The sequence below is a fragment of the Armigeres subalbatus genome, chromosome 3, assembly GCF_024139115.2.
Source record: "Armigeres subalbatus isolate Guangzhou_Male chromosome 3, GZ_Asu_2, whole genome shotgun sequence".
Classification (NCBI taxonomy): domain Eukaryota; kingdom Metazoa; phylum Arthropoda; class Insecta; order Diptera; family Culicidae; genus Armigeres; species Armigeres subalbatus.
The window spans coordinates 303,638,098-303,661,420 of NC_085141.1; the positions used below are offsets into that span (position 1 = coordinate 303,638,098).

General features: G+C 43.3%; 1 protein-coding gene and 3 pseudogenes across 1 annotated transcript; 2 read left to right on the forward strand and 2 right to left on the reverse strand.

Moving 5' to 3' along the window:
* Positions 1 to 4,035: 4,035 nt before the first annotated feature.
* On the reverse strand, positions 4,036 to 6,795 carry LOC134222617 (exosome complex exonuclease RRP44-like; annotated as a pseudogene).
* Positions 6,796 to 7,328: 533 nt separating this feature from the next.
* Positions 7,329 to 10,219, forward strand: LOC134222618 (nuclear pore complex protein Nup93-1-like; annotated as a pseudogene).
* Positions 10,220 to 10,228: 9 nt separating this feature from the next.
* On the reverse strand, positions 10,229 to 10,776 carry LOC134222619 (ADP-ribosylation factor-like protein 2-binding protein; annotated as a pseudogene).
* Positions 10,777 to 10,965: 189 nt separating this feature from the next.
* On the forward strand, positions 10,966 to 12,707 carry LOC134220577 (transcription elongation regulator 1-like). The gene is made up of 4 exons (XM_062699672.1): positions 10,966 to 11,422; positions 11,488 to 11,801; positions 11,864 to 12,026; positions 12,100 to 12,707. Exons 1-4 carry the CDS (start codon positions 11,171 to 11,173, stop codon positions 12,391 to 12,393), a joined length of 1,023 nt encoding a protein of 340 aa, XP_062555656.1. The 5' UTR covers positions 10,966 to 11,170; the 3' UTR covers positions 12,394 to 12,707.
* The last annotated feature ends 10,616 nt before the right edge of the window (positions 12,708 to 23,323 follow it).

Below are 23,323 nucleotides of genomic sequence, written 5' to 3' on the forward strand. Positions count from 1 at the left end.
GTAGTTACGTATTGCTGTCCAGCGGTCTCTGTCGCCAGCTCGAAGGCCGAAAGCCTATCGCGTTTGCGGTTCATCGCCCCAAAGCCATGGGCCGTCTATAACTCTACTCGGCGTAGCCGAGGAGAAGGTTATAACCTGGCGCTGCGCACTGAGCCGCCAACATTGCCACGTGTCGCTTAGCCTTGGGATTAGGGGTTAGAACGATGGTCCTGGTCGCAACCACTCACTCTAGCTGATGTCAGAAGGACAACAGTGCCCAGGCTGCACTACCAGCTGGCACAAAACCCTAGCTGGCGGTCGATTGTCATCGGAAGACCCGTGGAAGCGTGAGATTGGAACCTTGAGGACCAGAGCTGTGAAGGTCTGCCTTCCCAGATGTCAACTCACCATTTCACAGCCCGTGTATGTGTGCACAACATAATCTCCCATTTTCCAGGTACCTTCTTAACTCGATTTGTCTCAGTTGCATTCGACGCGGAATCTTGTCCCATTGTTTCTGCATTGAAATTGAACAGACTGACTATGGATTTCAAGTAATGCCACATTCATTTTTTTTTTACATAAGAAACATATACAAAATCCTCACTAATTTTTCAGGCACTTATTCTGGATTTGCTCAAGAAGTTGCATTCGACGCAGAACCCTGTCCCATTGTTTCGGATTGAAAATTGGCCAGATCAGACTAGGGCTCCAGTTGCTCAAAGTACTTTTTTTTTATACCAAAAGTGCGTACAAATTACTCACTCAAAAGAAACGAGAAAGGCACCATCACCGCTAGTTGGATTAATCTTTCTTTTTTTTCTTAATTATTCTTTCTTTCTTCCTCATTCTTTCTTCTTATTTTTTCCTTCTTCGCTTTTTTCTCCCTTCTACCTTCTTCCTTTTCTCTTATTCTTCATTCCTTCTTCTTTCTTCCTTCTTCTTTCTTCTTTCTTCATTCTTCCTCCTTCCCCCAGCCTTGTTTCTTCCACCTTCTTACTTTTTCCTTTCGTTTTCTTCCTTCTTCTTTTTTCCTTCCCCCTTCCTTTTTCTGTCTTCTTTTTTTCTTCTTCTTTCTTCTTTCTTGCCTCTCTCCCTCTTCCTTTCTCTCTTTCCTCTTCCTTTTTTCCTTCTTCCTCTTTTCCTTCTTCCTTCTTTCTTCTTCCTTTTTCCTTCTTACTTTTTCCTTCTTCCTTCTTCTTTCTTCTTTCTTCTTCCCTCTTCCGTCTATGTTTTTTCTTCTTCCTTATTTCATCTTCTTTCTTTTTTTCTTCCGTTTTCTTCCTTCTTCTTCTTTAATTTTTCTTCCTTCTTCTTTCTTTCTTCTTCCTTCTTACTGCTTACTTCTTCCTTCTTCCTTCTCCCTTCTTCTTCTTTCTTCCTTTCCGGAAGTTCCTTCGAAAGTGGCTCCATAAATTGTTCCAGTAATTCCTGCGAAAGTTACTCTAGAAATTCTCCGAAATTCTTCAGAGATTCCCCGACTCTCCAGGAATATCTCCGGAAGTTCCTCGAACTCCTCCAGTTCCTCAGATTCTTTGGAAGTTTCTCCAGTAATTCCTTCGGAAAATTCCTTCAGGAATTCCTAAAGAAGTTCCTTCCAGGATTTCTCCAGAAAATTCCTCAGAAGTTCTCTAGGAATTCCTCCAAGTCTTCCAGGAAATTCCTCCGAAGTTCCTCCAGGTATTTTCCGAGGTTCCTCCAGGAATTTCTCCGATTCCTCCAGGAATTTCTCCGGATTCCTCCAGGAATTCCTCAGGAAGTTTCTCCAGAATTCTTCCAGAAGTTCCTCCGGAGTTCCTCCAGGAATTCCTCCGGAAGTTCTCCAAAGTATCTCGAAGTTCTCCAGGAATTCTCTCGGAAGTTCTCCAAGTATTATTCCGGTTCTCCAGGATTCCTTTGAAGTTCCTCCAGGAATTCTCTCGAAGTTCCTCCAGGATTCCTCCGAAGTTCTTCAGAATTCCACGAGTTCCTCCAGGAATTCCACCGGAAGTTCTCCAGGAAATCCCGGAAGTCTTCCAGGAATTCCTCCAGAATCCTTCCGGAAGTTCCTCCAGGAATTCCCCCAGAAATTGCTCCATGAATTCCTTCGAAGTTCTCCAGGAATTCCTCCGGAAATTCTAATAGGAAATTCTTCGAATTCCTCCAGAATTCCTCCGAAAGTTCCTCCAGAATCTCCTGCATGAATCAACTCAAAGCAATCTTCAAATAAATTTTACCGTTGAAATTGCTTTGAGCAATTCAAGAATTGAGAAATTTCAATTTTATCTCATCCAGTGGTTTATTATCACGGAGACCTTTCAAGACGACTTGAACAATCGCTCCAGTTTTGTCGTCGTACGAAAATGTATGCCGCTTCTTAGCTAAATACTGAAGACGTTTGTGATCGTCAAAGATCCCAGCAAACACGGAGTCACTCTTCCTAGCAATCTGGAATGAAACCTTGATCCCTGAAGGTTACTCAAAATCTCATTCCTAAAGCCACAAAACTCGGCAACAGATACCAATTGCGGAATCCTTTGCTCTTCGCATGAATCGAATAACCTGGCTAGAGGTGGATTGATTTGCTCAATTGCTCATGAATCAAATCGAACTGATTGCTCAGCTCGATAGGAGAAGAATTATTTTCAATGTTATAGTTAGAAGGAAATATCAGTCTCCGCTTCTTCTATTCTTGCCTCGCTTTGGCAGGACGGTCTTGAAACCTTGTTTAGAAGGAAGTGAAGAATTGCAATCTCCTTCCTCTTGTTTTTATCAATGCTCATTGTGAGCGTGGAGACCTGACCTTCTAAGAGGTTTTTTCCCAGAACGGTGTCCCTGCAGGATTACCACTGCTCGTCGGAATTTTACTTCCGCAAAGGGTCCAACTTAAAACGAAGGCACGGGTCCAAGCTAAGATCGTAACGGAAACAATAGGTACAAGTAGCGCTTAGAAGCACTGTGGAAATTAGAATAGCTTCGGGTAGTATTAGAAACTGCCTGGTACCTTTTGAATCAATAAAATGAAATAAATAATATAAAATATGCTGAAAATAACATCTATTGAATAGATGAATAGAAATCCTTTCTGTGACATAAAAAAGTTAGCCATCAACTCAGGCCATCAAATCTCTAGATCTTCCAAATCTATATTCCCAAAATAAAAATACTTATACATTGCTCACCTCTTGGTCTTGCGTCGCGCATAAACCCGTCAGTTCGCCAATTTTCTCCCGCGCCTCCTTAATCTCATGGTCCGGATTACGCTGGCCGTCTTCGTCCTGTTCATCTACAATACCTTCTGCCAGAACCTCCTGGGCAAAGCTGGTAATCTGACCCTTGACTTTTGTCTCAAACTATCGTTCAACTTGAGCCACGACATATTTTACAACCGGCAAGGATCACCACCTATCAAAATCGCACAAAATCCAATCACAAAACGACTTTACATCAATTATTCCGCGGATTCAAAAATACGTCCGAAATACCGATATTAATCCGGAACTTTTCACAACAAACGAGAATAAATTTTGCTGCACCGTATCGACACGTAAATCGAAAATCAAACAAAACATCATCGTTTAAATTTGACTGCTTCTCAATGATTCGTTGCATTTTGTATGCTGGTCAGGTTGAGTGCGATTGTGCCGTCAGTGTCTTTGAATGTGACGTCTTCGTTTTTATAATCCATCTTCGTGTGAGGTTGGCGCGAATTTTGTGCGCGAATTCAAATTCCCAAAACTTTATGGACATTATTTTCTGGACTTAATTAATCCGATATATTCTTCTGATGTTCCCCAGAAAATTATTTCAAATTTCCATGTGTTTAAATATTCTGATTTTTTATACGCTGTTTCATGAAATTAAATGAGCAAAACATCAAAAATGCATTAAATTTTGAGTAAATTTATTCATTCTGTTTGCATTCATGCCTCAAAATCCAACGGAATTATCGTCAAGACTCCTTGCTTTTAAACTTTTATTTTTCCTGCAAAACAAAAGACTGCATTAGTTGAATTCCCAGAATAAACAATTCAACAAATCCATACCTTTCTTGCTCTTTGGACACTTCCTGTCCGTTCACCGAATCGCCCTTTCGCTTCGTAACGCCGCTTGTCGCCTCAATGGGGCCACGCTGAATCCTCGATGTGGCGTGACGAGCTGAACACCAACCGCTGGTGCTGCACGTTAGTCGAGTCCAAACTCAACCGAACCACGATCGGTCGAACGCATGGAATTCCACCTCGCGCAGGACTGTGTTTGCGTTTCCTCGTTGTACACAAAGGTCGGTCCGTCATTTTTAAGCTTCGTTGTTCTTCCCAGCTACGTAGATGGTACCCTCCAGGCCGTAGGGAATGACTACCTGGATGGCGTTTTCTTGAAGAATAGAATGTAGCCCTCCTCGTCCTCGGTGCGATCGCGGAAGAACAGATGGGTGTAGCGCTCAGAGGCGCGACCTGCATATGGGCCATCCGTTGGTAGTTCAGATTGTTGCAAAGTTGGGAGTGGCTTGTGTCCAGAAGACCGGGTGGTGGCATCGGCCCAATGCAAGCAGCAAGTAAACGATGAACGACTCCATCGGCGTAACGTCGGATTGGGGGGTGAAGTGGGTGTAGATGGGCGATGCGAGACCGTAGGAAGTATTCTTGCTGTTGAATGGTTCCGCTGATGAAATAGACGGCTTGCATCATGCATCGCGTCGCCAGGATTCGGAGCAAAGTGTTGAAATAGATTGTCCTTCTTGACGGCAGGTCCAGACTAGTGGCCAATTTCTTCCGCTCGAGGTGTCGATTTCGAACCCTTGGTAGCTGCTGCCTTTTAAGTGGATCGAAATTGTATCCGGGACAGGGATGCCGACGCAGCATAGCATTCGGAAATTCTCGTTCGATTTAGCTGCCACGGACACGTTGGCGAGCAACATGAACTCTTCAACCTGGAGTTGGTGTCCAGGAGCTTTTTGGCCACATCGATGGGTCGTGCGTTTCACTGTCGATGTTGAATCGATTTCCGGAGAGGCCAGAACCAATGCTCCGTTGTCGATACGAGTTTTTGAGAATTTGCTAACTTGTTCAGTCTAGCGATTTGGCGGTCTGATTGTTCGCGTTGGGTCATCAATCAGCCAGCTTCCTGATAGGTCAGTGCTTTTGATTTGATTACAGACTTATGGAATTTGTATGGATTATATTTGCACCGTCATCCAATTACAAAGAGAAGGCCAGACGTTCTTCACCTCCACGGAGCGAGCAAAGATTAGAACTGAGCACATCCGGTACCATGTCGATACGTTTGTCCACTAAATAGACGTCGTTCCCTCGAACCGGCTTCCTTATCAATGGAGTTCCAGGCTTGATGAAATGTCACATCGGCGATGTGCACCCAACCTCGATGTTTCCATTGTCGAGTCTTCGTGCGTAAAGCATCGTCAATATCCGTGCAACCGGAGGGTCCACGAACAGATTGTAATGTCCTCAAATCGACCTCGTTTTTGTACTCATCGGATCGACGCTCCATGGAAGCTTGGAACTGAGCCTGTATTTCAGCGAATCCATGAGGGACATCATCTCACAACAAAATTACCTCATTCTCCGTGTCCTCTCTCCGATTCCACCTAGCGCTCTCACAAAGTGACCAATAGGGTACTTTGAATGTTCTAGTAGTCAATTGCCACCACAATCTTCTGCGTGATCAGTTGTGCCGATTGGCGAGTCTCAACTGGATCCGAGGAATATTTCGATCAGATGCTTGAACAAATGCCGAGTCGAGATGCATCGGATTGGCGCCAATATGCCGCAATACTGACGCCACTTTCGCTTAATGATGCCAACAACTGCTGCAGTTGGGAACTTTCTGTGTCCTCCTTCGTTCAAACTCGGATCCAGTTTCCACCGCTTCGTTATCAACCGCTTGCTCATCCACCAGAACCACACCACTCGGACATTTCCATTCGCTTTTCAGCAGCAATTTAACAACCACGTCCCCATCGACGGCTGATTTAGATTCAACCTGCCCTGAATCAAAACTGGTTCTTCGATGCTTTCCACTGCACATTTCCTCGAGAAAATTATCTCTCGATGCGAAGAAACTACCCTGCAACAACTCTCCTTTCTTAATGCCCTCGTGAATCTGCGTGGTCGTGATGCGAAGGAAATATAATCTTCGATTGATCCTGCCATTTTCGGTGTTGAACACTTTATCCCTCAGTTCCGGATGCGCACTCAGCGATGCCACATAATCCGCCACCGACGAAACGAGTAGCCCATCCTCTTCGCTTTCCGCCTGTTCTCTCATCATCCGTCAACACAACCACTCTCACCTTATTCTTGAATCCTCCTGCCGGATGTGCTTCCGTACCAAACGGCTGCCCTCCGAATCATCCTGTCGTTCCGATCGTTCCGACTCAACCCCTTGCCCAAATACGTATCCGGTGGTGCCTATTCATAAACGTAAAGAACGTCTTCGGATCACCTACAATCTTCGCAGCCGTTTGAATCGCCGGACTCCGGTGGCGCACCTCGTCCAGTACCGTGCTTAGCACGATCACATTCCGGATGGCCTCTGACTCCAGAAAATCAATTTGATAAAATTATATTCGTATCCAGCATCAGGTAGTGCGGTCCAGGGAAAGCGGGCAAAATTCCGGCTTCCGGTCCAAAGTCGTTCTCGATTCTGGTAGCAGACCGCAAAACCGCACGAAGCGATCCAAGGCGATATCATCCGCAGGTAGGCTTCAGAACATCACTTTTATCCCACCTGAAACACGAATTGGTGAGAAATTTCCGTAACCTTGTTGCATGCGTTATTACCTTTTCTGGTTTCTTCATAAAACCGATTTGTTAACATTTTGATGCGATTTTTGTACGAATTTAGCGAAGATATGCGTACGCGGTTTTGAAGTACCGATGTTTCTATTTACATTGAAGTTCGTCGCGTGGTTTTTTTTGTCGCAAATTGTCATTTGACGGATGACTGGCCAGTAAAATGCTGTGAGTATTACACGACTAAATTGAAAGCGGCAGAACTTAATTAATTCGACACGGTTGTTTCATAAGGGCCAATGTCGCAAACGTAAACAATGCCTTTTCCTGCAAATTCCTCAACAACTAGGACCGTTCCCAGCTAAAACCACTTGAACTGGTGAGCTCCGCGCTTCCTATCGAAAGTAAGTGGAAAATACCATCAGAAGTCTCTAATCTTCCTGAAATCAGCAGAAGAAGTCAATGTTTACGTTTGCGACATTCGCCCTTTTGAAACAACAATGTCGAATTGACCACGGATAATCCCAATTTACCCACACTGCAAATAATTCAAAGGTTGTTCAAATGAAACATTTTTAATCAGCTGGCAACCTTGACATGTCTGATTAACTGCAGAATCCAGCTTCAAACTGTAAACAACATCGCTAGCGTTGTGTGTGAATCGGCAAGATCAAATTCTCCAACAAAACTCTGCAAATTAGTTAAAAAATAATTCGTAATATATGTTGAAGAATAGTTTGATTGGTTTAATCGGTAGAAAGTGTTCGCGCCGCTTATATTAACAATACATTTTAGCTTGAAACAGTAATTCTAGCTAGGTATTTGCCAACCGCATCCAAACGTTTGAGGTTAGAATCGCACCGCGTAAGAATGGATTTCAGTGCGCTACTGCAGCAGGCACAGAAGCTGACCCACGAAACGCAGGTTTCGATGACCGCCACGGGTGGAACGCACCCTACCAGGTGCTGCAGCGACCCAGGAGCTGCACTCCAGAGTATCGCAGACGCGCAGGACATGCAAGCGCGAGTCCTTTGAAGTTCACGCAGGGCTGGTTGCGCTCTTCGTTTTGTTTGATCTCAAGATCATCTCACATTGGTTTTTCTTGTTTAGGACATCCTGCTGGGTCATGGGATCGATTTCCGAGATTTCACAAAACTGGAAACGTGAGTTCGCGGAAAACGTTCGAACGTTGGATCCAATTTCTACGATGATATTGCAGCTCCAAACGAAAGGAGAATGCCATTTTATCGGTAATCGAGGAAGTGCATAAAAATTCCTACCAGGCGGCTCAAAACCAGAAATGGGAACATGATGAACGATTGGAAACTGGAGAAGGAAAGCTGATGAATGCTTTGATTGGTCCGTCGCAAAATTGGATCGACATTCGCAAGGGTCCGAACAAACGATCTTGAACGAAAGTAATCTTCGGAGGACGTTCGTCGTTGAACAACCAGGAAATGGCCTACGCCCGCGAGGTGTATGAGTACAATAAATTGGTCAACGAGGGCGCATGCGGCCTTCGTTGGTGCAGCGGTTTGCTCAGGTGGCGGAAAGTTTAACGACTGAAAGTGAACGACATCTGGGAGATTAGAAGTACATGACGAATGTGACGCGAGTCGCGGACGCAGGATCCCCTGAGGGCACGTTGCACCCAAACGCAGTTTATCGAGCAGGCAAGCGATATTTGAGAATCGGTACAAGTTGTTCATGCAGACGGTCATTTCGAGCACCTGCGAGATGCCCAACGTGGCGGTATTGAGCGTTCTGAACTTGGTTGGATCGTTCGTTGGGCTGAAGTTCGCTAATCAGAACAATTCCACATTTATCGGTTTGATGGTCACGTAGATGGAAAGCCCCTTTGGCCAATGGTTTACTACGCCTGCGGTGCGGAGATATAAATTCTGCGTTGAAATGCATGCAGATGGCTGGTCCGACATGACGATTTCATTGCTATTTTGGAGGAGAAATGTAGGAAGCCAGGCCAGAAGGTAAACCCAAAGCTGGAGTTCCAGATTCGGATGCAATATAAGCGTCAGATTAGAATGCGATCGACCCTATATCGGCGTTTATTGCATTATCGGCTGTTGCGACATTCAGGAGCAGCACCCGGAGGTAGCCAAGAGTTCCGATGATTTTTGGATTCAGTTGTATTGATTCGGGCGAATCGGATGACAATTCGGAACATTTGATTCCACTCGGCCCTGCAGGCCATGATTTTGGAACAGTAGGCGAGAAGCACTTCAATGCCACCGATCAACCACATTTGTACTATCAGGTGTTAGCCTTGACCGGTCAGTTTGAGGCTGGATTGAGTTCCTGGAAGGTTTGACAAGTATCGTGCTCATGCTGTCATATCGCTCTGGCAATGAGCGAGCTGCACATGATTGGTGGTCCTCGGAACCTGCAAGAGCCGCTGTGTAAGTAAATGTAATTAAATTGAGTGGGTTCTGTTAATAGAATGCGGTTATGCCTTTTGCAGTGTCGGTTGATATAGAAGATCCGCAACCCATGCGTCGGTTGAACATCGCCCGTTTGATTATGCTATACGTGAAAAAGTTCGAAATAACGGATCCCGCTGAAGCTTTGCAGTATTTCTTTTTCCTTCAGGTTACGCGACACGAGGGTCGCAATTTGTTCCTAGTGCGTCTCCGATTTGGCTATTGAATGCCAGACTTTGATTTGCTGTTCGGCAAAATGCAGCGCGACGGAATTCGTTCCGGGACTGATAGACAATTTGAAAGTAGCCATATTGATGCAAAGATAGGGTGAAAATCGCTGAGGAGGTTAAGAAGGAATGTTCGAGGATGCCATTAAACTGTTCGATTTGGCGGCAACCACGAGCAAGCTTTGCGTTCACATCGATTTTGCTATCAGGTAGTTCATCAACCGAAAAATCCGGTCCTACGGGAACGTTTGCAGCGCATGGCATTGAGTTCACGGAACGGACGCAGCCGAGAAAAACTGTGATCCGCAAACTGTCAACGTTTAGTCTGCTGAAGGAACTGGTCATCTTTTTCGATCACTACCATAATAAAAATTATCAGCGGCGCTGGAGGTTTTAGAACAAATTAAACTGGTTCCACTAAAGATGGCCGATTTGGAGGCATGCGTTCATACTTCAAACGTCTTGAGGCGAAGTTTGCAAGGTTATTCGGATCTACTGTTTACAATGGACATTGCTACAACAAATACAAGCTGCAAGGGAAGGATGAGTTGAACGAATTGAAGCTAAGAGTGTTTGTTCTCGCCAAGTTCGACACCTTCATTTTTCTTTACTTGATTTTTTTACGTTCTTCTTGAATCGTTTTCCCTCAATTGCATCACTGTATCAAGAGAATAACCATCACTTATTGATAATGTTTTTGTATCTTACATGATTGTTTAGCAACAAACTACCTCCGCGAGCAGGCGAGGCTCTGACCAACATGGCAGCAACCGTTCCATATCGAATGCCCGGTGACACCAACAATCGACTCGTTCAAACGGAAACCTTATGCATTAGTGAATAAGACATGTGGTTAGTTCACAAAACCAATTTCGTCCTTTTTGTCACAACACATCCCACTCTTCTTATTCTGCTGCAGACCAGTCACGCTGAAACTCTTGCTTGATCGTCGTACAGCCCCTCCTTGTATGCCTTGTAGTCCAGCACCATGTCCTTGAAGGCCAGGAAGTCCGTTAACGTGGACAGCAGCTCGAAGATTTCCCCATCCAGTTGGGACTTTTTAGTTTCCAGCTCAAGCGCAAACCTGTCCATGTCAAAGAAGCTCATCTTGTCGTTCAAGCTCTCCACGATGAACGTCTCCACCAGACTGGTGTACTTCTGATATACTTCCGTGACAATTTTGTTCTCTCGCCCTGCTCGAACAGGTGATAGCAGCAGTCCATGAAGTGGTGACCATTGCCTGAAACGAAATAGAAAATTGTTGCCTTACGACTCTGAAGTGGTTAACTCAAACCCCACTAACCTGGAAGTCTTCGCCTATCACAATGTCTTCAATATGTCCGATCACGGTGTCAAAGTATTTGTTGAATTCTGCTTGACTAGATTTTCCTCGAAATCCATTGATCTGGCGGTGGCCACTCATAAGTAATAATTATTGATATAATTCCTTTGGCGTTTGTTCTATGCTGTACTGTAGAAGGCGCACAAGGTGAGGTGCGGTTGTCATAATAAACGAGTATCCTTATCCGTATCCATAGTAACTATGATGTAAAAAATTTTGTTCAACAACAGGTTGTAGCCCAATGCCAATTTTGTCTTTCTTAAGAACCACAGTCGAAAATTTGAATGATTACCAACATGATAATCATTCAAACATTTTAGTTTGATAAGCCTTGATGTTAAGATACATGTAAGGTTCTGTTGTAGCTTTCGAATGATCTAATATTTGTCTTCATTTCTTCTGTCACTTTTCCAAACCATTTTTCGTGTGTAGATCCGCAAAGACTTCCTATCGATGCTCCGAGAGCACGGTGAGATCAGCCGCCATTCACGGTTTCACGACGTACGCAAGCGGCTGGAATCGGATAGTCGTTATCGTGCCGTGTCGGATTCTGTTCTACGTGAGGATCTCTTCGAAGAGCACATCAAATATTTGAAGGACGAAAAGAAGCGGGCAAAAGAGCGTGATCGCAAACGGCGCGATCGACGTTCCAGTGACCGCCGTGGTTCGTCACGGGATCGGTCGGACTCTAGGGAACGTGACCAGGTTTGTGTGATTCATAACTTCCTTGCGTATGGTAAAACCTCATTAAGATAAGGTTCGTTTTATAGGAGGATGGCGAGCACCCGCAAACATCGGATGACGAAGCGGAACGGCAGCAGAAGGAGCGCGAGAGGAGACTCCGCGCGGAGGCAAGTATTAAAGAGCGTGAAAAAGAAGTCCAGCGTACGCTGGCTACCCATCTTAGGGACAGGGACAAGGGACGTCAACAGCATCAACGGGATGAGGCCATCCGTCACTTCAACGCACTGCTGGCGGATCTGGTGAGGAATGCTGATCTCACCTGGAAGGAAGTTAAGAAGCAACTGAAAAAGGATCATCGCTGGGAGCTGGTTGAGCTGCTTGATCGTGAAGATCGCGAGGGGTAAGAATCATTCGATGGTCAAAAAGGTATTTTTTGAAAATAAATTTCAATTGTTCTGGCAGACTTTTCAACCAACACATTAATAATCTGGCAATGAGAAAACGAGACAAGTTCCGTGAGATGTTGGACGAAATTTCATCGCTTGAGCTCACCAGTCAATGGAAGGAAGTCAAGAAAATGATTCGCGAGGATCCTCGTTATCTGAAGTTCAACAGCAGCGAACGGGTAAGTAGTAATCGTCTTTAGATCAAACATCAAAAGCAATTTTTTTAATCGATATCTTATTACCCGCCCGCAGTGCGAACGCGAGTTCCGTGAATACATCAAGGATAAAACGATGAACGCAAAGCTATCGTTCCGAGAACTGCTCAAGGAATGCAAATTTGTAACCCACAAGAGCTGGGACACGTACCGGGAAAACGCCAACCATTTGCGCGAAATAGAGGATATTCTGCGGAACGACAAGCGCTATCTGGTGCTGAGTCATATGCACGTAGATCGGACGCAGATGATCCTTGGCCATTTGGAGGATTTGCACAAGAAGGGACCTCCTCCGCCGCCGACGGCTAGCGAATCGTCCAGGAGGAAGTAACTGTAAGTACACGGTAACCGTATGTGGTATGTATTCATCCCTTTTGTTAAAATTATAACTTGAAACTTAAACTAATTCCACCGAAGTCGAGGACGCAGCGCTAGGTGGACAATAGATAGTAGGGATTAATTTATATTTTCTTGCTTGTCTTACTAAGTCTTTACAACAGTAGAAACATTTAAAGCGGTAATCCAAAACTGGGTTCAACACCTCAGGTGTTGATGAATTTTAGACATAACACGGCACTGAGCTTCAGCTAGAAATATTGAAAGAAGATAGAAAATAAAGTTCAGCTCGGAGTCAATCTGGCAAAATCTAGTAATTTATTACATTTTGATGACAGCCGGAATAGTCCAACCTTAAATTAAGTTGTTTAGGTATAATCTATTTTTAGAATTACTTTTTTTCCAAAATAGGGGAATGTGGGGCAGGATATGGGGTAAGAGAGTGAGCATTATTTTCACATTATTATTAGGTACGAGGGAAGGTTAACAAGAATGTAAACGGGCTATACTGCCGTGAATCGCATATTTGTCCCATATGAATAGGAAACTCAGCAAAGATGGAACAGTGACAACCTCACTTGTTCTTGAAATATTGATTTTAGGAGGTTTAGTCGAAATTCGAATTTTTTTATAATTTTGTAGTATCATAATTTAAGGTTTAAAGCCTAAATTACTCATTTTCAGCACAAATTGATATTTACCAAAGCATTTATATAACTATAGCCTATCTACATTCATAATTTGAAGAGATTCACAGTAATCATGATCGAGAGGATATCAATCTTAGGATATATGTCGATTTGTGGCTGTATTGCCAACTTTATTAAGAACAAGGTCACCCTCAGGATTAAGAGTCGCCTAACCCTTAAATCCATTTAAAAAAATCATCAAAATAGTTTCTGCCAGAATCCCCTCCCCTCGGATATGTGATCTTGCCGCGATGGGTGGGCTTACGCCATTAGCACTGATATGGCAACCAAAGACATACCCTGTCGTGGTGGTATCACATGTTGACAATTTTTGTTTGGTGCCGCGTCACATATCTGGCATTGGCGCACTGATTTACCGCATGTGCATGTGATCCAACGAACATCGTGTTTTGGAGCCTTGAATGGCAGTGAAGTCAGGCAGAGGCCTTTTTCATCAGTGATAATGATGTGAGTTCTCTTCTTTTCGGCAATACTTTTCTGATATGTTCCCTGTGACGCTGAGTCGTAGCCACGCTTACATTTAGCTAGCTAGGCATTTATTGAAAAACAAAGTATTCAAGACATTTGTAGGGAATCGACTGTTGGATTCACTGAGTAGGAGTTATTTGAAAACTAGGAACGTGGTGCCACTTTTATTTTGTTATGCCTCACTTCGAAGAGCAATAATGAAAAATCCCACTAAATTCTTTAACAGTTTCGACTTTTACATGATACATCTTACATTATCAGTACATTCAAAGTTAATTGCCTATATGCCGGGTATTAAGCCACCCGGAGTGGAAATTAATTACTATGTCTGAAACTTGATTATGCATATGTACAACATGTGATAGATTTAGTTCGGAAAAGGTATTGGAGGGTAACCGCCCCTTCGGTGGGGTCTATCACATGTTGTACATATGCATAATCAAGTTTCAGACATAGTAATTAATTTCCACTCCGGGTGGCTTAATACCCGGCATATAGGCAATTAACTTTGAATGTACTGATTCGAGTGGCGATCTCTTCGCTTGTGGTCGTGTTGGGATCTGACGACCAAACTGGCACATCCTCACACAACCCTACTTCATTGAGCGCCGTTGCTGATGAAGCAAGTGTAGGAGCCGGACAATACTAAATACTCATCCTACTTGGTTGACATGATGTGTACAAAATACATTTGAGAGAGTTAGTTCTGAAAATGTATTGCGAGAGATCGGCTGGTACCTGGTGCTGAATTTGGTTTCATCAGTACCCGCTAAGCTGCAGTGGACGACGGAGGTCCTTCGTAGCTTAGTAGGGAAAGCACCTGTCATGCGAACTGGGGTCGTGGGATCAAACCCCACCGAAGGGCGGTTACCCTCCAATACCTTTTCCGAACTAAATCTATCACATGTTGTACATATGCATAATCAAGTTTCAGACATAGTAATTAATTTCCACTCCGGGTGGTTTAATACCCGGCATATAGGCAATTAACTTTGAATGTACTGATCTCGAGTGGCGATCTCTCTTCGCTTGTGTGGTCGTGTTGGGATCTGACGACCAAACTGGCACAACCTCACACAACCCTACTTCATTGAGCGCCGTTGCTGATGAAGCAAGTGTGTAGGAGCCGGACAATACTAAATACTCATCCTACTTGGTTGACATGATGTACAAAAATACATTTGAGAGAGTTAGTTCTGAAAATGTATTGCGAGAGATCGGCTGGTACCTGGTGCTGGGAATTTGGTTTCATCAGTACCCGCTAAGCTGCGGTGGACGACGGAGGTCCTTCGTAGCTTAGTAGGGAAAAGCACCTGTCATGCGAACTGGGGTCGTGGGATCAAACCCCACCGAAGGGGCGGTTACCCTCCAATACCTTTTCCGAACTAAATCTATCACATGTTGTACATATGCATAATCAAGTTTCTTACATTATGTTTGTAGTGTAGATATAGCTTAAGGTCTGAGGTGAGGGTTTTCCGTTAAAAAAGCACGTGGTAGCACTCTCTGAGAGAGAATATTGCCCAATTCAGCTCGCCAGAATGACGCTTTCAGTGTCGCCAAAATTATTTCATCATTATGAAGTTTACAATTGCTTGAGAATTTGCCGTAAACGGAGAACAAAAGGAAATGGCAACAATGGGGAAGAAATCTCGCTTAACTTTTCAAAAGGACCTAAGTAACATTTTTTTCATGAATTAATTTGAATAGCGCAATCAACAGAACAACATGAGAGCTATTGATTGCAGTATTCAAATTAATTCATGAAAAAAATGTTACTTAGGACCTTTTGAAAAGTTAAGCGAGAAATATATCACTCATGCAGTGGTGCGGCGAGAGAACAACAGCAGCGCCGACCAATCACGCAATGAAGAAATCAAAATAAACAAACTCCAGCGGGTTTTGGAAAATGGAAACATGAGCCGTTTCTAGAAAAACATTAGAAAATATCGAGAGAGGATTTCTGTACAAGGTTTCCACACAAGCTTTGAAAAGTATTTGGGTGATATCAGTGGTGCTGGTGTAAGTAAGACAAATGGTCGGGGTTCAGCCAAAACGCACCAAGCGGCTTTTTGACTGACTGCCGGTATTTTGCTTGCAAAAAGAAAACGGACGTCATTTCATATCAACTCATTCGTACATGTGTTGAAGGATATCCACAGTTATAAGGTTGAGGCACATCCGATACGATTTTTGATCAATTGAATCTGCTAGCCGAAAGTTTGGTTAGAAAAACGGTTAATTTTTTGTTGGCGCTTGGTGCGATTTGGCAGAACCCCGGCCAAATAAGACAAATAGCCAAATAAGACAAATAAGACGAATAAGACAAATAAGACAAGTAAGACTAAGAAGAAAAATAAAGTAAGTTCCTCCAGAAATTCCTTCGAAAGTTCCTCCAGGGATTCGTTTGGAAGTTCCTCCGGAAGTTCCTTCAGGAATTGTCTTCGAAAGTTCCTCAAGGAATTCCTTCAGAAGTTCCACAAGGAATTCCTTCAGAAGTTCCTCCAGGAATTCCTTCAGAAGTTCCTCCAGGAATTCCTTCAGAAGTTCATCCAGGAATTGCTTCAGAAATTCCTCAAGGAATTCCTTCGGAAGTTCCTCCAGGAATTCCTTCGGAAGTTCCTCCAGGAATTCCTTCGGAAGCTCCTCCAGCAATTCCTTCGGAAGTTCCTCCAGGAATTCCTTCAGAAGTTCCTCCAGAAATTCCTTCAGAAGCTCCTCCGAGAATTCCTTCGGAAGTTCCTCCAGGAACTCTTTTGGAAGTTTCTCCAGGAATTTCTTCAGAAGTTCCTCAAGAAATTCCTCCGGAAGTTCCTCCAGAAATTCGTTCGGAAGTTCCTCCAGGGATTCGTTCGGAAGTTCCTCCAGGAATTTCTTCCGAAGGAATTTCTGGAGGAACTTCTGAAGGAACTTCTGAAGGAATTCCTGGAGGAACTTCTGGAGGAATTCCTGGAAGAACTTCTTAAGGAATTCCTGGAGGAACTTCTGAACGAATTTCTAGAGGAACTTCCAAAGGAGTTCCTGGAGGAACTTCCGAAGGAATTTCTTGAGGAACTTCCGAAGAAATTCCTGGAGGAACTTCCGAAAGAATTCCTGGAGGAACTTCCGAAAGAATTCCTGGAGAAACTTCCGAAAGAGTTCCTGGAGGAACTTCTGGAGGAATTCCTGGAGGAACTTCCGGAGGAATTCCTGGAGGAACTTCCGGAGGAATTCCTGGAGGAACTTCCGGAGGAATTCCTGGAGGAACTTCCGGAGGAATTCCTGGAGGAACTTCCGGAGGAATTCCTGGAGGAACTTCCGGAGGAATTCCTGGAGGAACTTTCGGAGGAATTCCTGGAGGAACTTCCGGAGGAATTCTGGGAGGAACTACCGGAGGAATTTCTGGAGGAACTTCGGAGGAATTCCTGGAGGAACTTCCGGAGGAATTCCTGGAGGAACGTTCGGAGGAATTCTTGAGGAACTTCCGGAGGAATTCCTGGAGGAACTTCCGGAGGAATTCCTGGAGGAACTTCCGGAGGAATTCCTGGAGGAACTTCCGGAGGAATTCCTGGAGGAACTTCCGGAGGAATTCCTGGAGGAACTTGCGGAGGAACTTACGGAGGAATTCCTGGAGGAACTTCCGGAGGAATTCCTGGAGGAACTTCCGGAGGAATTCCTGGAGGAACTTCCGGAGGAATTCCTGGAGGAACTTCCGGAGGAATTCCTGGAGGAACTTCCGGAGGAATTCCCGGAGGAACTTCCGGAAGAATTCTCGGAGGAACTTCTGGAGGATTTTTGGAAGAATACCTGGGGGGACTTCCGTAGGCATTTGTCTTGTTTTCTTATTTGACTAATTTGTCTTATTTGCTTTATTTTTGTTATTTGTTTTATTTTGCTTTTTTGTTCTATTTGTCTTATTTGTCATATTTATTTTCAATTGTTCCTATATTTGATTTCACTTTATATATTTGGTATCCTCGTGTTCACAAATAGGAATACGTTTGTTTTTCTAGTGTCACGCTAGATACAAAGTTGACGGACTTTTTACCGCTCTCATCGTTCCTTTCCTGCCGTGCCTTACAAGAAAATATGCTGTTGGCTGCTCTCCCGAAATGGTAACTTTTGTATGGAATTTAAAAAACTTGGTTGAAGTAAAAAGAGCTTCCTTCAAAATTTATTGTGGTGACATATACTTTTTATTACATCAAAATGATCGTTGGAAAAATTCAAAACTTTTGTCAGTTGGGTTTTGCGAAATTCGGTTCCTTCTTCTTCTTCTTCTTCTTCTTCTTCTTCTTATTGGCATTACATCCCCACACTGGGACAGAGCCGCCTCGCAGCTTAGTGTTCATTGAGCACTTCCACAGTTCTTAACTGCGAGGTTTCTAAGCCAGGTTACCATTTTTGCATTCGTATATCATGAGGCTAACACGATGATACTTTTATGCCCAGGGAAGTCGAGACAATTTCCAATTCGAAAATTGTCTAGACCGGCACCGGGAATCGAACCCAGCCACCCTCAGCATGGTCTTGCTTTGTAGCCGCGCGTCTTACCGCACGGCTAAGGAGGGCCCCTAAATTCGGTTCCTTTGTGCCTCAAATAATCGGAGAGAGGTACAGAGAAGCGAAAATTTCAGTTTTACAATAGTTCAGTATATAGAGCTTAATTCAAATGTGGGAAATAGTAGTTCCATGAAATTTTGTAGGAACATTCCTTGATAAATTTCAAAGAGATTGTCAGTTGGGATAAGCGAAATTCGTTCCCAATTCAGAGTTATAGACATTTTAGTACGAAAATAGCGCTCTACCGCGAGAGAGTTTCCCTCAGACCTTAAGAACATTGACGAAACAATGACTCAGGTAAACAAAGTGATTTGACGAACGCATAACCTACACCCAGAACGAACAAAATTAATTATTTTCATTCTGCATGCATAAAAGTTTTAAAATAGAACACTAATACGCAATATTTTTTCAATATTTTCAATGTGGTCACAAAAAACTAACAAATTAAAAAACTTATAATTGGACTATATGACTAATGGAACGTACACACGGTCAAGCAGTTTGACCAACATCCACTCCACCTCTCGTTTATTCAAACATCCATCAAGTTTCACGAACAGCGACACGAACAATCAATTTCTTCGACCAACAATATCTCACACAAACGACCGAAGCGCCAACTTGAGCACCAACCATCACAAAATATATGGGGGTTTGTGCAACTTCACTACAAATGCTCAAACATGTTCGGCGAACCTTGACTCCACCCCCGACAACTCAAACCAAAATCAAACCGTTTTAATTTTTTACAACCGAGCCGCTAACTGTCAAATGGTTGTTCGAACAACTTCACACACGTTCAAACAAAGCAGCAACCGAAGCGTTTTCTTGGGGGCGGAGTCAATGTTCGTCAAACTGTTTGACTGGTGTGTACGTTGCATAAATGACCTTTCAAACCACATCAGCTGCTTCCAAGGCAAAAGAAGAACACATTGCATTTTAAACATTAATTTGCAATTGCTTTTAAAAACTAGAACAACGTTGTACTAGAATTTTAGCCTTTGATCATTGACTAGGTTGCCTGGTAGCGAGTCACTTTTTAGTGACTTGGTCACTATTTTGAGTCTAGTCACTATAAAGTCACTATTTGCATCCAAAAGTCACTAAAGTCACTATTTTTCGGAAAATGGTCACTAAAGTCACTATTTTTGCATTGCCTGTGGTAGAAAAGTTCAAAATAAAAATCATTTGTACTTTATATTTGTATTATTATCAACCAAACCAAATGGGAATTATACACCAAAAAAGTTCCAAGTGTCTTGTGAAAATCGTGAGACTATTTTTGATTCATGTCAACTATGATATATTTTTTTCACGAATGGAATTTATTAAAATGCGAAAGTCTAACCCCAAGTAAAGAGTACAGAATTGAGGAGTATTGGAACCAGAACTACGTCTGTTGGTGAGCGTCAATACGGAGGGTGACAAAGATAGGCCTCAGTTTTGTCACATGACAATGATGTTTGATGTTTCTCAACGTCAGGAAGAATAATGAGCGATAACGGCGTCGTAACAGAAAGTACAGTATGACTGTTTAATTCATTTATGATTGTTAAATCTGTCTTGCGACCCTCCGAGATAAGCCACGAAAAATAATTGTAGACCCAGTTATGTCAAAAGTAATTCTGGCACAAGCCACTAAATTCAAAATTTTTTGATTGAAATTATTTCAGAAATATCACATTTTTATGAAAAAGATTCTGCCATTTAGAAATTAAAGTTTATTAGAATTTCTAAATTTCAAAAACTCAAATCCTAAAAACTTCATTTAAATTTATTATTAAAACATAGTTTAATAACAAGTAAAATATTTTTTTAAATTTCTACACATGATAATTCACATGCGCTAAACATAATTCACGTGCGGTTGAGTGCAAAATTTGGAAAATGTTAATCGTGTAAAAACAGAATCCAGTGTACTTTATATTTTTCAAACAAATATTCAAATCGTGATTCCAAATAGTTCACTGGCTAGGCGTCAATCAGATCATTTTATATCATTCTTTGGCTATTATATTTAAAAAAAAGTTTTGTTGTAATTATCAACATAATTTTGTGATACAACTTATAACTCACTACTCGTTCCCATGACGCCTGGTAGATACCTTATCGTGGTGTGTTACTTAATATGAGGTACCATGGTAACATTGCTAGCTTCTGGCTGATCCAATGAATACCATCCTCAATATCCAACTCTGTAGTACTTATGAATGTGTCGCAGTCATTGGCTAATAGTAAGTAATCCTCATAATTTTGTTGCTTTTGCCTTTTCTTGATTTCTGATACCATTCTAGATAAGGATTTCAAAGATAAAACACAAGTTTGCAATCTACGAATCATACCTGCAACTTTTAGCTCTATATCCGGTTCAAAACTTCATACAAAAGTCACTATTTGGTAACTTTTTCGGCAATTAAAAGTCACTATTTGGTCACTTTTTCGTCATCGCTGGTCACTAAAGTCACTATTTTGAACGGCATTCATCGCTACCAGCCCTGCAGTCCATTAAATTTAGCATTAGTGTCGAGTCGATTCCAAATCCTAGGGATGAATGACCGCTTGAGTTAATATCCCTCAAAAACAAACCATCATCATCGATTCCAAATCCGAACCTCACATCACCCCTTCCTTATCCTACCCCATGGCGTTCAAGTGGTTTGCAAGGACTCTTCTGCTATTACCCTCTCTATTGTCGGCTTTGGATTGACCTGCGCTCTCATTGCCCCACCAAACGCTGCAAAATGAAAATGAAAAAATAGTTTCTGCCAGAATCAGATATGGTTTTGATGGATATGGTTTTAATCGTAAAAATTAGCTTTAGGCAAATTTAGATATTGTCAATGATTAACATAGAATACGACATTTTCAAGCGAAATATTATTTGAACATAATCCCTAGAATTGCAATAGCATTCTATGCATTGCATAGAAAGGTGTCACCCGTTGTAAATAAATGCAGCACACTGTATTTTGGTATAATTTTTGGTCCTTGCTCGTCTTGCCCTGAGGGATTGGCCCTATCGTCCCATATGTTAAATATATAGGCATCATAAAACCACTGGTACGGCAAATGCTGGGTAAAGCGTACCATTGGTACTTCGCGTACCTGAAGGAATAAAATAGACCCCATTTCGCGGTTCTTTCTCCTCGTGGCACTGGCCGGGATACGAGCAACTTTAGTGAAGATCGGGTAACCAACCCCGGTGGGAACTATGGTCGTATGCTGACAGGGAAGGGGGGATTTGCTCCTCTCCGAAGGTGCAAATCTGATCGAGCGTCTGTTCTCCATGTTATGAGCGGCTGATCATCGTCCGAGTGCCAGCAAGGGACTCTAAACTAAACTGTGCACATCATGCTACATCGTGTCAGCATCGAGAAGGCAGCCCCTTCAACGCGATGTAGGTAGCGCAACCCTGGTAAGGGAGCCTACCAAAGATTCTACAGCTACCAGAAAGGCAAAAGTAGAGCAAACGGATTGATTCAACGGCAATAGTCCCGGCAACGAAGAAAGGACAACGATTGGAAAGTCGGATCTTGGAACGTGAGAACTTTGAATGAACCCACACGTGTTGGGCTGCTGGCTGACAGCTGCAGAAGGTCGGCGTGAGTGTGGCAGCCAGTGGAGAACGTGAATTCCGGCGGTGGATCCCATAGCGAACACTTCATTCAAGTACTACATCTACTAGAGCGGCGGTGACAGAGCAAAACGAGTAGTTGGCTTCATGGTTATCGGGAAGCAGATGAAGCGTGTTATCCGGTGGAAGCCGATAAGCGATGCGTATTGAGAATGAAGGACAAATTTTTCAACTATAGCCTGATCAGCATCTATGCCCCAACGAACGATAAACCTGATGACGTGAAGGATGAGTTCTATGAGAGCCTTGATAAGGCCTACGGATAGTGCCCAACACACGATGTAAAGATTGTCATCGGGGATGCAAATGCGCAGATCGGAAGAGAAAGTTTCTTTCGTACTGTCATTGGTACGGAAAGCCTTCATTCCGCTACCAACGATAATCATCTGCGATTTGTAACCTTTGCTGCTGCTAGAGGGATGGCAATAAGCAGTACCACTTCGCACGTAAGAATATCCGCAAACACACCTGGCAACATCCGAGTGGAGACACTTGCTCATAGATATACCACGTGCTGCTCGATGGACGACATTTCTCGGATGTTATAGATGTAAGGTCCGAACGTCTACTCGGATCACTACCTTGTAGTTGCAAAAATTCGGGCGCGACTCTCCAGCGTCACGAATTCACGAAACAACAGAACGATGAGTTTCAATATCCAACGCTTGTCAGTTGAAGGAGTTGCTGAACAGTACCACCAGAAGCTGGACGAGCGGATAGGAGATGTCACCGGATCTGGCGACGTCAACAGATTGTGGGAAAATATCCACGAAGGTTGGCTGGCTGGTTGGATGGCCTCATATGACCAATCTATAAGAAAGGGCACGGAGTAGGTTGTGCCAATTACAGAGGGATCATCCTTCTGAACTTGGCGTACAAAATCCTGTCGCGTATGCTGTTTAACAGACTGTGACCGCTTGAGGAGTCCTTCGTCGGCGAATACCAGGCAGGTTTCCATGAGGGCCGATCAACGACGGATCAGATGTTTAGCCTGCGGATGATTCTTGATAAACTCCGAGAATACAACTTGCAGACGCGCCATCTGTTCATTGATTTCAAAGCAGCGTACGATTCAGTGAAGAGAAATGAGCTGTGGCAGATCACCCTTATTCTTGTTTACGTCCGTATCTGACATTCGTTCGAACGTTCCGATTCGAATGAGTTCGAAAATAGTATTCCCGTTTTCGATCGAATGCTTTACGAATACGTATACGATACGTATGCGAAAAGGTGTTGCCCTATCAAATGACAATTCGCAACAATTCTAAACTGTCAAAAAGTCGTTTGACAATGTTATTGTTTTGAATATTTCTTCAAAGGAGTGAAGCAAGCGGAGTAATTATCACCGAAAAGTTAAATATCCCCGGCCCGGAAACGCTAGCCCTACAACTGGAGCATCCACATCAAGAAACACGGAGTCCGACGGTGGTCCACAGAAGACGCTCACGGTGTTCCGAAGTACTCAAGACGCACGGCGAGGGAGGCGACGAGGATCTTGTTTTGCGATACGAAATGACGGCGCCGTTTCCATCGGATTGATAATCCAGCGGTATCACATCACATTACCG

Coding starts and splice junctions, on each gene's coding strand:
- LOC134220577 (XM_062699672.1), top strand. CDS start 11,171: ATGCTCCGAGAGCACGGTGAGATCAGCCGCCATTCACGGTTTCACGAC. Junction 11,423..11,487: donor ACTCTAGGGAACGTGACCAG/GTTTGTGTGATT, acceptor TTCGTTTTATAG/GAGGATGGCGAGCACCCGCA. Junction 12,027..12,099: donor AGTTCAACAGCAGCGAACGG/GTAAGTAGTAAT, acceptor ACCCGCCCGCAG/TGCGAACGCGAGTTCCGTGA.